General features: G+C 38.4%; 1 protein-coding gene across 6 annotated transcripts in view; it reads left to right on the top strand.

The window, feature by feature from the left end:
- Positions 1-16,719, top strand: part of PTPN12 (protein tyrosine phosphatase non-receptor type 12) — a 107,220-nt gene extending 90,501 nt beyond the window's left edge. For 3 of the 6 annotated variants that reach the window (XM_002751667.6, XM_078343061.1, XM_009002576.5), the window contains 6 exons: positions 2,660-3,627; positions 8,883-8,960; positions 11,516-11,583; positions 12,747-12,777; positions 15,333-15,440; positions 15,873-16,719. In XM_002751667.6, coding sequence (XP_002751713.3) covers positions 2,660-3,627; positions 8,883-8,960; positions 11,516-11,583; positions 12,747-12,777; positions 15,333-15,440; positions 15,873-15,934 — 1,315 coding nt within the window. In that variant the 3' untranslated portion in view covers positions 15,935-16,719. The remainder of the gene's footprint in view (positions 1-2,659; positions 3,628-8,882; positions 8,961-11,515; positions 11,584-12,746; positions 12,778-15,332; positions 15,441-15,872) is intronic. The other 3 variants (XM_078343063.1, XM_078343062.1, XR_013524060.1) reach the window with 2 other exon arrangements.
- Positions 16,720-16,936: the final 217 nt, after the last annotated feature.

The raw sequence follows: 16,936 nt of genomic DNA, 5'->3' as shown, positions 1-16,936 counted from the left end.
GAGGTTGCAGTGACCCAAGATCACACCACTGCACTGCAGCCTGAGTGACAGAGTAAGACTCTGAATCAATAAAAATAATAAAATACTGATTGTTGACAAGTGGTCTCATGTACATGTAGGAGAAATAATAAACCTCAATTTATATCAAAATTTTATTTTGTCCTTTTAAAACTCATATTTCCTATTTGTATTATGTGTTCTTAGGATAACCTATTGATCTTTGTGTATGCTTTGTAAACTGTAGGAGGTGTCTGCAATTATTTTTTGTTTTAGATCACAAAAACTCGATGGCTACTCTTTTAAGATTCAGAACCTGCTTTTATAGGCCAGGTACAGTGGCTTATACCTGCAGTCTCAGCTCTTTGGAAGGATATGGCAGGTGGATTGCTTGAGTTTAAGAGTTTGAGACCAGCCTGGTCAACATGAACATGGCGAAAACACATGTCTACAAAAAATACAAAACTTAGCCAGGTGTGGTGGTGCACACCTGTAGTCCCAAGCTACTTAGGAGGCTAAACTGGGAGGATGGCTTGAGCCCTGGAGGCAGAGGTTGCAGTGAGCCAAGATTGTTGCTACTGTATTTTAGCCCGGATAGCAGAGCCAGGACCCTGTCTCAAAAAAAAAAAAGAATCTGCTTGTAAAACTTAAACAGATATAGGAACATTTTATGGGAGTATTGCTGTTGTTTTAATATGACCAGTATTCTGGAGATACTCATTTAACTTCCCATGTCCTATTCTAGGAGTGTGTCTAGAGAATCTGAACTTCAGAGTCTCTTTTAAGGGGAAACCTGGTGTACCATGTGATTACTACCAATTCTGTTTGGATAATAAAAAGGTTGATCACCTTGAAGAAAAAAAAGCAAAAACTCTGATGTGGGGCCCAGTGACTCACTCCTGTAATCCCAGCACTTTGGGAGGGGAAGGCAGGAAGACCACTTGAGGCCAGGAGTTCAAGACCAGCCTGTCCAACATTGCAAAACCCTGTCTCTACTAAAAATACAAAAATTAGCCAGGCATGGTGGCATGTGCCTGTAGTCCCAGTTACTCAGGAGGCTCAGTCATGAGAATTGCTTGAACCCAGGAGGTGGAGGTTGCAATGAGCTGAGATGGTGCCACTGCACTCCAGCCTGGGCACCAGAACGAGACTGTATCTAAAAAAGAAAAAGAAAATCAAAATAACTCAGATATACAAGCCCTTAAGAAGTTTGCTTCATATAAAGTTCTTAAAAAGCCGCAAAGCCTGGGCAACATAGTAAACCCTATCTTTCTTTTTCTTTTAGACAGGATCTCATTCTGTCACCCAGGCTGGAGTACAGTTGTATGATCACAGCTCACTGCAGCCTCGACCCCCCTGCCCCCAGGCTCAGGTGATCCTCCCACTTCCACATGCACTGCCACACCCGGCTAATTTTTTTGTATTTGTTGAAGGCACAAGGTTTTGCTATATTGCCCAGGCTGGTCTTGAACCCCCAGGCTCAAGCAATCCACCTGCCTTGGCCTCCCAAAGTGGTAGGATTTATAGACGTAAGCCACTGTGCCCAGCCCCCATCTTTTTTTTTTTTTTTTTTTTTTTGAGACAGTGTCTCTTTGTTGCCCAGGCTGGAATGCAGTGGTGCCATCTCAGCTCATTGCCATTTCCACCTCCCAGGCTCAAGTAGTTCTCCTGCCTCAGCCTCCTGAGTAACTGGGACTACAGGCATGCTCCACCTCACCTGGCTAATTTTTGTATTATTAGTAGAGATGGGGTTTTACCATCTCTACTAATGGTAAGTTCAAGACTGGTCTTGAACTCCTGAGCGAAAGCAATCTGCCCACCTTGGCCTCCCAAAGTGCTGGGACTACAGGCGTGAGCCATGACACCTGGCCCTATCTCTTTAAGGAAAAAAATAAAGGCAACCAGAGGATATAACCCACCCAAACAAAGGAATATACCCAGAAAGAGGAAGATGTGACCTGGGGAAACAGGAGAATCTGAAACCAGGGAGAACATTAGCACTATGGTGGACTAGGGAACCAGTGGTTCACACTGGAGCAGGAGGCCAAAGGTTACTAAGAGGGATGTCTGTGGTATTGTTAGTTACCAGGTGTGCTTGTTACTATTGAGAAGAGGTATACCAGTCTGCAGGAAAGTTACAAGAAAAGCCGAGTAACTGAAGGTGGATAGAGAGCTACGCCATCAGAAACCCAAGGCAGTCATTAGGGGAAAACAAGACATGATAGAAGAAAAGACATAAAATCATGGCAACAAAAAATTACATTATGACAGTATTAGAAAGATGGAAAAGAAGGACGTTTCACAGTAGCAAGTCAATAGAAAATGTGTGAAATAAAGATTAAGAAATAACTTTTGAAATAGTCTGAAATACAGAGGTAAATTTTAGAAGCAACTGTAAAAAGTTGAAAGTGGATGTCTCTGGCTAACTGGGGGGCTTTGGGGTGTGGAGGGAATATGATTTTTATTAAAAGTCTTATATTTGACTTTTTATATGGTATATGTGTGTTACCTTGTTGAACATTAAATTTTCTTAGTCTGAAAAATGACAATTTATATTAATAACCAGATTCTAATAGCTCTTAATATACTAGTCTTAGCTACATAATTCTCATGTATCAACGTGTTTAACAGTCTTAAAATGCTCTTTTTAAATGTTTTTCAGTTGCCTTGTTGAAGGGGATGCTAAAGAAGAAATATTGCAGCCACCAGAACCTCATCCGGTGCCACCCATCTTGACACCTTCTCCCCCTTCAGCTTTCCCAACAGTCACTACTGTGTGGCAGGATAATGATAGATACCATCCAAAGCCAGTGTTGCATATGGTTTCATCAGAACAACATTCAGCAGACCTCAACAGGAACTATAATAAATCAACAGACCTTCCAGGGAAAAATGAATCAACAATCGAACAAATAGATAAAAAATTGGAACGAAATTTAAGTTTTGAGATTAAGAAGGTCCCTCTCCAAGAGGGACCAAAAAGTTTTGATGGGAACACTCTTTTGAATAGGGGGCATGCAATTAAAATTAAATCTGCTTCACCTTGTATAACTGATAAAATCTCTAAACAACAGGAATTAAGTTCAGATCTAAATGTCGATGATATTTCTCAGAATTCTTGTATGGACTGCAGTGCAACACAATCAAACAAAGTTCCAGTTACTCCACCAGAAGAATCACAGAATTCAGACACACCTCCAAGGCCAGATTGCTTGCCTCTTGATGAAAAAGGACATGCAACGTGGTCATTTCATGGACCTAAAAATGCCATACCCATACCTGATTTATCTGAAGGCAATTCCTCAGATATCTGCTATCAAACTATGAAAACTGTGAGTTTAACACCAAGTCCTACAACACGAGTTGAAACCCATGATCTTGTGGATCATAACACTTCACCTCTCTTCAGAACACCCCTCAGTTTTACTAATCCACTTCACTCTGATGACTCAGACTCAGATGAAAGAAACTCTGATGGTGCTGTGACCCAGAATAAAACTAATATTTCAACAGCAAGTGCCACAGTTTCTGCTGCCACTAGCACTGAAAGTATTTCTACTAGGAAAGTATTGCCAATGTCCATTGCTAGACATGATATAGCAGGAACAATACATTCAGGTGCTGAAAAAGGTAATAATATAGTGTCTAATACTTAATTGTCTTTACTGTGTGCCAGTCACTGTTTTAAGCATTTTAGCTCTAGTAATTTATTATGTTTTATTTCACACCATATTATAGAACCTATAGCAAAATTTGTCTTAGATATTAATTTTTTGATATAAGTTTTTAATTAACAATTTGATCATGTTACATTACTGGGTTTTCTGTTTCTAAAATATTTTAGTAGTTATAACGGGATAATTTATTTCTTTTCTTATGTATTGTAGGTCTTAGTGTTTTTGTATTGGTCAAAAATTTATCTAATTGAAGAATTAAAAATAGTGTAGGGAAAACTCACTTAAAGTAACAGTGACAGAAATACTGTAGAATGTTTTGGTTGTCGGTATAATGTCACCCATGTTTCTCATAAATATTTAGTCATCTTTTTGCTGTTCCTTTACAGATTACCTTTTGGTTTTACTAATTTCACAAATGCTTGCAAATAAGGCTGCTTCCAACCCTGAGTTTAACCCAAGAACAATACTGCAAACTACTCAATAGAATATGGGCAGTTTAATTCATTCAGTAGTGAGTGGGCTATCTGCATAGCTAGTCATCAAAGCTATTATTTAATGAATTACTCTTTTTTAAGCACTCTTAGCATTTCGAGATAATACATGCACTCAGTTCCCAAAGTGTATTATTGCTTCTTGAACCTCCTGTTTGATCTGCTAAAAGTAATCATGGCTGCCATCTTAAACAGACTCTAAAGTTAAGAGTAAACATATAAATTTGAAAGCTATTTATTGATATACTGATTATCAGTGGTCATTCACCATCAGTGATCTTTGATAGTGACACATACATACTGGTATTTATAATGTGCAGGCAAAATAAGTACTGTGACCTTGAAAGATTATTTTGTTGCTGGTGGTTTTTGGTTTCTTTGTTTTGTTTTTTTGAGATGGCGTCTCACTCTGTCACCCAGGCTGGAGTGCAGTGTTGTGATCTTGGCTCACTACATGCAACCTCCACCTCCTGGGATCAAACAATCCTTTCCCCTCAACCTCCTGAGTAACTGGGATTACAGGCGTACGCTACCACTCCTGGCTACTTTTTGTGTTTTTAGTAGAGACGGGGTTTCATTATGTTTGCCAGGGTGGCCTCAAACTTCTGGCTTCAAGTGATCCGCCTGCATTGGCCTCCCAAAGTGTTGGGATTACAGGCGTGAGTCACCACACCTGACCTTAAAAGATAATTTTTTGTTTCTGACCCATTATACCACCCATACAGTAGTACTTTTATTTTCTCTAACTCACACATCCTATATTGTTTAACTTGAGAGAGAGTGTTTTTGGTAGAATAGATGACAGTCTTAAGCTAATTGCTTAAATTACAGAATTCTCTTTACTTGATTTGTCTTTGTTTTATCTGAAGGATCTTCAGAAGATAATGGTTAGCATAATAGATGTTACTTTACCAGTTTACCATAATTTTAAGTTGCTAATATCTTTTCTTCCTCAACTTCAGAGTTTGAAATATAACTGCCCAGCTATAACTATGTAAGAAAATGTATAGATAAGAAATTTCCTTTTTGGGCTTTTTTAGTATATCAACCATGTAGTATTGTACCTAGGAGGTTTTATTGTTCTTTTAAAACCATTACTGAAAATAGAATTTGATGAAGGCCAGAAGGATGCATGATACGATATGCTCATTAAAAGTTACTGCCACATGACCAGTCTGTTGGTGGCTCACACCTGTAATCCCAGCACTTTGGGAGACTGAGGCAGGAAGATCACTTGAGTCCAGGAGTTCATGACCAGTCTGGGTGACATAGTGCCACCTCATCTCTGCAAAATGATGAAAAACTAGCCAAGCATGCTGGTGCACTCTTGTGGTCAAGCAGTTGAGGTGGGAGGATCACTTGAGCCTACGAGCTTGAGGCTACAGTGAGCCATAATTGCATCACTGCACTCTGCCTGGGCAACAGAGGGAGGCCCTGTCTCCAAAAAGAAAGAGTAAATCTGGGCCCGTGGCTCATGTCTGTAATCCCAGCACTTTGGGAGGCCGAAAGCAGGCGGATCACAAGTTCAGCAGATCGAGACCATCCTGACTAACACGGTGAAAACCCATCTCTACTAAAAATACAAAATATTAGCTGGGTGTACTGGTGCACACCTGTAGTCCCAGCTACTTGGGAGGCTGAAGCAGTAGAATAGCTTGAAACCTGGAAAGTGAAAGTGGTAATGAGCCAAGATGGAGCCACTGCACTCCAGACTGGGACACAGAGCAAGACTCCATCTCAAAAAAAAAAAAAGAGTAAGACATGCTGTACAGAAACACCCTACTATGTTCCAGCCCATTTCTGTTCATTTGGTTTTGAATTTCAAAGCAAAAACCACTATAAATGTGATTTTTGGGGTTTTTCCCCCCACTCTACCTTAACTATGTTATTGATTTGATATTAACTAAAGATTTTTCTTTGTGTAAATGTTCTTTGTTGCAGCATACCTTCAAGAAGTCCTATTTTTAATGTATTGCCAAATATTTACCATATAGATTATTTACTTTATAGATTATTTATTTATCTTATAAATTATTTCCTTTGTAGATTATTATCTTATTGAACTGCTGGCACCAAAATTAGAGTTTTGAGGGTTGTTTTTTTTTTTTGGTCCTAGAACTTGTTAGTGAATTATGGTCATACATTGGATTTCTTAATGGCAGGGATTTTTTTTGAGAGGGAGTCTTGCTCTGGCACCCAGGCTGGAGTGCAATGACACAATCTCGGCTCATTGCAACCTCCACTTCCTAGATTCCGTCAGTTCTCCTGTCTCAGCCTCCCAGGTAGCTGGGACTGCAGGCACATGCCACCATGTCCAGCTAATTTTTTATTTTTAGTAGAGATGGGGTTTCATCATGTTGGCCAGGGTGGTCTCAAACTCTTGGCCTCCCAGAGTGCTGGGATTAAAGGTGTGAGCCACAGCACCCAGCTGGGATATGTTCTAAGAAAAGTATGTCATTAGGCAACTTTGTCATTGTGCGAATATCATAAAATGTATTTACACAAACCTAGATGGTATAATGTACTACACATCTGGGCCATATGGTGTAGCATATTGTTCTTAGGCTACAAACCTGTATAGCATAATACTATACCGAACAATTGTAACACAATGGTAAGTATTTGTGTATCTAAACATAGAAAAGGTACACTAAAAATTTGGTATCATAATCTTACAGGACCACTGTTTATGTAATCGTTATTATGTAGTGCATGACTGTAATGGAATAATTTTGTATTGATACCTAAAATAACCTTTTGCATAAGTTTCTCCCTGAGTTATGATTTCAGTCTTGACTTAGGCCTCCTGAAAGATTTCCCAAATTCAGCTACAGAAGGCCCCATACAGTGTATGAGTTGCAAAAGCCTATGTAAAATGTGCAGTCTCTGGTTGGATAACCTCTAAAACAGAAGTTTGTAACAGGAAAGGCAATCCAGAGTTCCAGGGAGAAACATGCATTTGCAAAGCAAGGGCCACATTTAGAAAATAAAAGTCTTTAAGGATGAGAAGTGTCATGAGAGAAAAAGCACAGTTTCTGAAAGATAACTGATAGAAAAGGGGCTGAACTGCCCTTTTTAATTCATTTATGAAATGGTACGCAAATGCCAAGATTATGTGTCACTTCCTTCCAACAGCCATCTCATAGTAACTAACTATGTGCTGTTAGTAACAAGAGGGCAAGGAGAACTATGGTGATGACTCAGACTACCACTACTGGATAAAGTAGATAGTTCTTCAGTGGCAAGAGAGAGTTCTGGTAGTCTTAGTAAACGTATCAAATATTGGACCAGAACTCTTGTTTCAGCTGGAAAATACAAGGCTGTATTTTCTTGTGTCTCCAGCTAAGTAAATGTAGGAGGGGCAAGAGCAATCATATACACCTCAGATGTGTTGAAAATTGAAAAGACCTATGCATAGTCCATCAGGTGTGATAAAATAGCAGAGTATCATGGCAAAACACTGTGTTCATTTAAGAACAATGGGCATGCCGGGCGCCGTGGCTCAAGCCTGTAATCCCAGCACTTTGGGAGGCCAAGGCGGGTGAATCACGAGGTCAAGAGATCAAGACCATCCTGGTCAACATGGTGAAACCCCATCTCTACTAAAAATACAAAAAATTAGCTGGGTGTGGTGGCGCGTACCTGTAATCCCAGCTACTCAGGAGGCTGAGGCAGGAGAATTGCCTGAACCCAGGAGGCGGAGGTTGCGGTGAGCCGAGATCGCGCCATTGCACTCCAGCCTGGATATAACAAAAGCGAAATGCCATCTCAAAAAAAAGAAAACGAAAGAACAATGGACAAAGCACAAGACAAAATAATAAGGACCGTCACATTTCCTTTTCTTTGTCCCACCCTCCCCAACCTGAGAGTTCACACACAGAATTGTATCCTCATGTTTTCTTTCTGTGTCTCCAGTGAAAACTCAGACATCAAATGCACTCATTTAACTTAAGCCATAATAAAGCTAACCAATGAGGCTTACTTAATGCACTGTCTTTTCCAAGAGCTAATTTTGTCTTTACTAGTAAAAAACCTGTATATAGCTTCAGTCAGCATTCTCAAAAGTACAGCCATGTGCCACTGTGCACAAGATTTTTAGCAATAAATAAATGAAGATTTTTTTTAACTTTAGTAGCTATATTTTTTTTTGAAAAAATAACTACTATTTCAAATGTTATTTCAGTTATTGCTGTTTAAGACATGACTGAGGTACACTAAACTTTAAAGTTAAGTTTAAAATGAGATTTTAAAAGTGAATAGTACGTATGGTACATAGTATGACAAAAATCATGAAAGGTGTTAAGCGATTGAATGCCATTTAGGAAAAACTGGCTTAGGTGTTTCATAACTCAAATGACCAAAGCTTTCCTTTTTGAAAACAAAGTATCATCAGTAAGCTCAGTAGAGAAGTCACTTGCCTGCTGACTTCTCTACTGAAGATTCCCTTCAGGCTTGGAAAACTGAATGATATGTCTGTAGAGTGGCAGGAAAATCATGAGAGAGTCGTTTTCTGTGTGCAATATCTTTGCTCAATAAGCATCATAATTCTTGATAATGAGTTGAGTGGAAAAGTTTTCTTGCTTTTTTTTCCATTTTTAAAAACTGATCTATATACTTGTGACAGGAATTTTTAAGAATATCAAGAAAGTTCTCTGATTCTGTTTAGATGACATGTTAATGTTTAATAATTTGTCTAAATTTTCTGTGTTTAATTCAGATGTTGATGTTAGTGAAGATTCACCTCCTCCCCTGCCTGAAAGAACTCCTGAATCTTTTTTGTTAGCAAGTGAACATAGTGAGTGTCTCTTTTGCTTTTACATTTAGTTCATATTCTAATAGTAAACTCTGGAAAACATGCCTGATTTTAATCTATTTAGCTATTGTGCTGCATAGTTAAATTCAATATCAAGTGAATTGATACTGACATGCTTTTAATTCCTTGAGTGAAAAATGCTTTTAAACATTTTTTACTTGCTAAGATAGACAGAAATTACTGTACTTATGTTAGATACCAGAATTCATTTAAATGCAATTATAGGCCCGGCACAGTTGCTCAAGCCTGTAATCCCAGCACTTTGAGGCGGGTGGATCACCTGAGGTCAGGAGTTTGAGATCAGCCTGGCCAACATGATAAAACCCTGCGTCTATTAAAAATACAAAAATTACCTTGGTGTGGTGGCGGGCGCCTGTAATCCCAGCTACTCAGGAGGCTGAGGCACGAGAATCACTTGAACCCAGGAGACCAAGGTTGCAGTGAGCTGAGATCGCACCATTGTACTCCAGCCTGGATGAAGAGCAAGACTCCATTTCAATCAATGCAATTATAAGGCCAGGCTTGGTGGCTCATGCCTGTAATCCCAGCAGTTTGGGAGGTGAAACGGGAGGATCACCTAAGGTCAAAAGTTCCAGACCACCCTGACCAACATGGAGAAACCCCGTCTCTACTGAAAATACAAAATTAGCTAGACATGGTTGCACATGCCTGTAATCCCAGCTACTTGGGAGGCTGAGGCAGGAGATTCTCTTGAACTTGGTAGATAGAAGTTGCAGTGAGCTGAGATCGCATCATTGCGCTCTAGCCTGTACAACAAGAGCAAAACTGTGCCTCAGAAAAAAAGTAAAAATTAAAACATAAATGCAACTGTAAGTGTATTTGCAATCTGGTGTATTTTTATTGATTAGAAGTAGCACTTACTTACAAAGACTCATTAATTGCTTCCCTTAAGGGTTTATGTAAGTAAACATTTCTGGTGGGCATCACTGGATTGGTGTTAACTGAAAGACACCTAAGACCACTGAAGTAAACTGGGCACACTGGCTCATACTTGTAATCCCAGCACTTTGGGAGTTTAAGGTGTGAGAATTGCTTAAGCCCAAGAGTTTGAGACCAGCCTGGGCAACATAGTGCTATCTCATCTCTACTAAAAATTAAAAAATTAGCTAGGTCATGGTGGTGGATACCTGTAATGCCAGCTGCTTGAGAGGCTGAGGCAGGAGAATTGCTTAAACCCAGGAGGCAGAGGTTGCAGTGAGCCAAGACTGCACCGTCGCACTCCAGCCTGGTCTACAAGAGCAAAAAACTCCATCTTTAAAAAAAACTGACCAGGCATGGTGGCACGTGCCTGTAGTCCTTGCTACTCAGGAGGCTGAAGAAGAAGGATTGCTTGATCCCTGGAGTTAGAGGCTGCAGTGAGCCATGATTGCGGCACTGCACTCCAGTTGGGTAACAAAGTGAGACCCTGTCTGGGGAAGTTTAAAAAAGAAAAAAGAAGACCACTGGAGTATCAGAACTGGGAGAAAGTGATCATACTTCACAACATTTTGATAATGTACTTCACCCTATTATGCCTCTATAAAAAAAGTACAGAAACAGCTTGATTGTATTTACAGTGTCTCATGCTCAGTGGAGGTGCTCACTAGTCTAATATAATTACATTTTACCAATATATTAGTTTTGACTAATTTTTTTTAATTTTGTGAGATGGAGTCCCACGCTGTCACCCAGGCTGGAGTGCTGCTGCACGATCTTGGCTCAGTGCAACCTCCACCTCCAGGCTATTCTCCTGCATCAGGCACCTGAGTAACTACGATTAGAGGCATGCACTGTCACTCCTGGCTAATTTTTTTTGGTATTTTTTGGTAGAGACGGTCTCACCATGTTGTCCAGGCTGGTCTTTAACTCCTGACCTCAAGTGATCCACCTGCCTTGGCCTCCTAAAGTGAATTTGACTGATTTTAAAAAGATAAATGTTGAAGAGCCAGGCGCAGTGGCTTATGCCTGTGGTCCCAGCACTTTGGGAGGTTAAGGCAAGTGGATCTCTGTTCTATAATGCCCTAGGAGTTCAAGACCAGCATGGGCAATGTGGCAGACCCTGTCTGTACAAAAATCAAAAACCAGCCAGATGAGGTGTTGTGCACCTATAGTCCCAACTACTCAAGAGACTGAGATGGGAAGATTGCCTGAAGGTTGAAGCTACGGTGAGCTGAGATGGTGCCTGGTCAATAGAGTGAGACCCTGTCTCAACAACTAAAAAGAATGTTGGAAACCATAAAGCAGTTTACCTCATTTGTCTAAGTCTGTCACATTATCTGTAGATTGTAATAAACTCTGATGACTGAATTCATTTAGTTAGGTTTTGAAGGAAAGAAACATAAAGGAATTTTCTTCAATTAATAGAAATCACAATTTTTTTTAAAGAAAATTCAGAAATATGCTTACCCAGAAACTACAAAATTTTTGTGGAAGTGATAGTTTCTAAAATCTTTAGGATCTACTTTTTATATTACTTTAATTCAAAGAAATTTCAAAAATTAAAGATGTTAATAATGATAAGATTTCATTTTTCTCAGATACACCTGTAAGATCTGAATGGAGTGAACTTCAAAGTCAGGAACGAGCTGAACAAAAAAAGTCTGAAGTGAGTGCTTTTGGAATTGGAACAGTTATAGCTTAACATTTTTACTCTTTCATTATCTTGCACTTGTTGAAATAGCTGTCATCTTAAGATCATTAAATATAGTTTATAATTTTTGGCCAGCATTTCTTAGGCTAAGATTTCAGATGAAAAGCCCATATAAAAGGTAGGATCTGAAATTTTTTTAAAGGGTAACATGATCTACATACAACCATCACTCTCAATCTGTTTTTGAAATTTGTAAATTATGTCATGTTTCAAATAATTATGAAGTTATTAATGAAACGAGTTACTGTTTTCAGGGTCCTAATACCTTCTTACATTTCTACATACTTCCCATTATAACACTAGGCACTTAGTCATTTCTTTTGTGTCTTTTCTGGCTACCTGGCATTTCTTTGACATTTGAGAAACGTTTTGGCAATTAAATGTTTTGAAGCCCTGGCAGGGTGGCTCACGCCTGTATTCGAAGTGCTTTGAGAGGCCAAGTGGAAGGATCACTTGAGTCCAGGAGTTCAAGACCATCCTGGGCAACATAGGGAGACTTTATCTCTACAAAAATTTTTAACATTAGCCAGGTGTGGTGGCGCATGTCTGTGGTCCCAGGTTCTTGGGAGGCTGAGATGGGAGGATTGCTTGGGCCCCTAGAGGTCGAGGCTGCAGTGAGCCATGATCACACTACTGCACTCCAGGCTGTGTGACAGAATGAGACCCTGTCTCAACAACAACAACAAATTTGTCCATGAGAGAATAATTTTTTATTAACATTAGTACTTTTTATATTTTCTCCCATATTTTAGTATCTCTGAAATTGGGCTACATAAAATCAAATCATATTTGATTTTAAGACATAATGTAGTTTAATTGGCACATAAAATACAATAATGATCTAATCAATAATAGTGGCTGGCAAAATACAGCTATGTGTTCATGTAGTAGCTCATGCTTTTTCAGTGCTCATTGAGAAACATTTACTCCAAGTAGAAACAGCATAACATTTTAAAATTTTAAGCCTAATTAAAAACACAATTGTTTGCTTTTCCTCTGATGCTGAAAATGATAGGCCTTAATTTATTGGGATATATACCCATAACAGATCCAGCTTTTTATTATTTGTATATAAAGATGAATGTATTGTAATAGGTATTAAAATGTCTTCCTCATAGGGCTTGATAACCCCTGAAAATGAGAAATGTGGTAAGTTGTTAGAATTTTTTTTCCTTTTTACTATAGATTTTATAGGTTAATTTCCACAAAATGACATGCCTCATAGTTCATGGTATTTAGTTATTTCTGTATGTGAAAATGTCTAAGACAATTCTTCTAGAAGCTTAATATTGTACTATAATTCTTCCAAATTAATTACTACCACCAGATAGTAGTATTGATCCGGAAAATCATGGGAGCATTTATTATCAATAGTTGCAGGCTAATGGGAAAGAGATTTTTAAAAAATATTTTCCTGTTTTTTGTTGTTTGTTTTTAAAAACACCTAGAAGCTAGATCCTGACTTAAATAAAAGCCCAAAGTTTACCTATCTGATGGAACTGGCACTATAGAAATCTATTGTTTTAGGAATCATCCTTTTAATACTTTCACATTTACTTGTGAAGACCAGTAAAACTATATAGCTCAAACCAATGTTATAATGCTCAGTTTGAATTTTTCTACATATTCCTTTTACTGTCATATCATACTAAAATAGATCAAGTTATTATTAAAGTCAGTGACCATGTAAGTAACTCATCAAACATCCCAGCCTGTACAGTGTTTTCAGTTCACCTGTTGTGTCTTCCCCTACCCTCCATTTTGCTGCAGTTCTCTCTCAATATTATACTCTGAATATTGACCTAATGAGTCTGTTCCATCTTATAAATGCTATTACTTTCTATAATTTTTTATAATGAAAATAGCAGGGCCGGATGTAGTGGCCTGCACCTGTAATCTGAGCACTTCGGGAGGTCAAGACAGATGGATCACTTAAGGTCAGGAGGTTGAGAGCAGCCTGGCCAACATGGTGAAATCCCATCTTTACTAAAAATACAAAAATTAGCCAGCCGTAGTGGTCACACCTGTAATCCCAGCTGCTCCAGAGGCTGAGGCAGGAGAATCACTTGAACCTGGGAGGCGGAGGCCGTAGTGAGCCAAGATTGTGCCACTGCACTCCAGCCTGGGCAACAGAGCGAGCCTCTGCCTCAAAACAAGAAAATGGCAGAAGCTTTAGAGCCAAGCCAGCCTGGATTGGAATCCATCTGACTCTTAGATGTTACTTCACTGAGAAATTAGAGGCCTTTAGACCAGGATCATCATTTCCTCCTAGAACATGGCCCTGAGTATCTCACCACCACTAGTCTCATATAGCTGCCTCTCCTGTTTGTCTCCACTGCACATTATGCATACTTTTATTTAAAAACTTAGTATGATAATTAATGTATCTCTCTGTGTCTCCTATTAGATGAGAATTTGGCACTGTATAGCCTACAGGCCTAATGTTTGTTATAACCTTGAGCTAAACAGATGGCTTTTATGTTTTTAAAGAGTTGTGTTTTATTTTTTTTGAGACAGAGTTTCGCTCTTTTGTTACCCAGGCTGGAGTGCAATGGCGCGATCACGGCTCACCGCAACCTCCGCCTCCTGGGTTCAGGCAATTCTCCTGCCTCAGCCTCCTGAGTAGCTGGGACAACAGGCACGCGCCACCATGCCCAGCTAATTTTTTGTATTTTTAGTAGAGACGGGGTTTCACCATGTTGACCAGATGGTCTTGATCTCTTGACCTTGTGATCCACTCACCTCAGCCTCCCAAAGTGCTGGGATTACAGGCTTGAGCCACCACGCCCAGCCAAGAGTTGTTTAAAAAGAAAATGAGCTGGGCTCGGTGGCTCACTCCTATAATTCCAACACTTTGGGAGGCTGAGGTGGGTGGATGACAAGGCCAGGAATTCGAGACCAGCCTGACCAACATGGTGAAACTTCTGACTCTTAAAAAAAAAAACAAAAAAAGAAAAACAATGAAACTAAGAAAAGCAAAGAAGAATATGACAGTGATCTTATGTGGCTTGCAAGGCCTAAACTACTTATTTTCTAGTTTGTTGTTCTCTAGCTTTATTTTCTTTAAGAAGTTTGTGGGCTCCATTCTAGACTATAAGCATCTTGAGGATGGGGATCATCTGTTATTTTACTTAGATTCCAAGTTTCCAATAAGGTTCCTTACCTGAAGTATGGGGTATGTGATCAAGATTGTGAAAGAATGAATGAATTATAGTAGTTAATTTCTTTTGTTACTAGTCTTAAACATTGGTAATTAAAGAATAAACTACAATCTAAACAACATAAAACTTTAAAAGTAGAGTTATTATTTTGGGGTACAAATAGTTCATTAGTTAACCCTGACATTGTTGATTTCTATACAAAGGCATTTCCGTTGCAATTATTCCCTTAGAACATAGGTATATAGTATAGCTACCTTAAGGAATATATTATGTCAAGACCTAGATTTATGAAATAAGAATGATGAAAATCTTCACATTGCAGAAAGTACTCACTGCAGATTTCTATATGACCACAATAATACCTAACATGACTTCCTGTGCTCACTACACTTGTATTTATATTGATCTTGATCTATAAAATTATGATGCCCAGTAGGTAAAATTTTCTCTTTTCATGCATTCCCAACAATTAAAAAATTAACTAGTTCTCTATATGATGCTACAAAGGGTAGTGTTTAACAAAGTCTTTGTGTTACATTTTAGATAATCCAGTGGGGGGTATTCACTCAGAGATGGGTATAGAACGTCCACCTACTTTCAGTGACAAGAGAGAACAAATATTGGAAAGTCCAGCAGATGCCACAGATATTGGTAACTTGTTTAAATCTTAAGTAGTTAACACTGGCAAGAATGAGAAAAGCTTATTTGCCATTGTGAAATGACACTTGCCAAGAATAAAATGTATGATTTATTTCACATTCAGATTAAAAATCGAAATAAAAAACTGCGGTACATAACAAATCTTTGTTTTGGAAAGACTAAATTATCTTAGATGTTTTTCTTACATTGTGATAAAATTGGTTTTATTTTTAGCGTAAGATGTTTAAAAGAAGCAATTATTTTTAGTTACCTGAAATAAATTTACAGTTGTTTTGCATTTACAAAGTTTTGTTTGGTTTAAATTCTAAATTCCCTTGTGGAAATCTATTTGCTCCAGAAAATGAGGATGTCTGTGGACATGGTTTTTAGTAGTTTAAAAGTAAATTTGAACACTGACTAGTTATTGTGGTGTTTTCACTATAGGTTTTGGTAATCGCTGTGGAAAACCCAAAGGACCAAGAGATCCACCTTCAGAATGGACATGATTCAGGGAGCTAAAAGACACTTTAAATTATACTGGAAAATTCAAGTGCCACTGAAAGCCAGATTTATCGTATTCCATCTTTAATATGTGGGACTAACAGCAGTGTAGATTGTTACCTTAATATTTTTTGCTGGGACCATCTACCTGCCTTATAGGAAAAAGTATTACGTATGGTTTATTTTGAAACTTCAAGTATTATTGCCTTAATGTCTCTTAATCCTGTTACACGCTGCTTGTAGACATGTTAATACAGTAATACTTTTATGATATATTGAGTTTAAGGACTACTCTTTTTCTGTTTTATCATGTATGCATTATTTTGTATATGTACAGGGCAAGTAGGTATATAATTTGATAAAGTTGCAATCATAAAATATTATTAACAGAAGATGTAAGAAATTTCTGCATGGTCTAAATCTTTGTGTACTTTATTTGTAAATTATTTGCCCTGGAGTTTTAGAAAATAGTTTCTGAATTTTAAAATTGCTGGATTCATGCAGCCAGCCTTCCAGGTTATCAGAGATCCAAGATTGTAATAATAATACATTTTGTAAATTGTAAGCAAAAAGTTATTTTTATATTATATACAGTCTAATTGTTCATCCTCATTGTTCTTGTTTTCATCTAGTCAGAGATTCAGTAAGTGCCTTGGAACAATATTGAATTCTCTTAGCTTGTGTGTGTTTCTTCAATATTTGAACTCAACTGGGATAAGAAGACTATCAGAATACATGTATGTTTCAGGATATTAGACCTGCCATTAAAAAAACAAACCATTTTACAGTGCCTACTTGTTGCTTTGGCTTTTCATTTCTCATTCCTAGGAAATTGGACTTAACTATATCTGCCTTCTTGCTGGCTCAGTCTTGGTGTGAAATGAGTGTGAAAGGGGTTTAATCTCTTTTATTTTTAGACAGAGCCTTGCTCTGTCATCCACTTGAGCGCAGTCACTCACTGCAACTTCTACTTCCTGGGTTCAAGTGATTCTCCTGCCTCACCCTCC

The sequence above is a fragment of the Callithrix jacchus genome, chromosome 11 (assembly GCF_049354715.1).
Source record: "Callithrix jacchus isolate 240 chromosome 11, calJac240_pri, whole genome shotgun sequence".
Lineage (NCBI taxonomy): Eukaryota > Metazoa > Chordata > Mammalia > Primates > Cebidae > Callithrix > Callithrix jacchus.
Note: the sequence above shows the minus strand (reverse complement) of the source record. Positions and strands in the feature narration are given on the sequence as shown.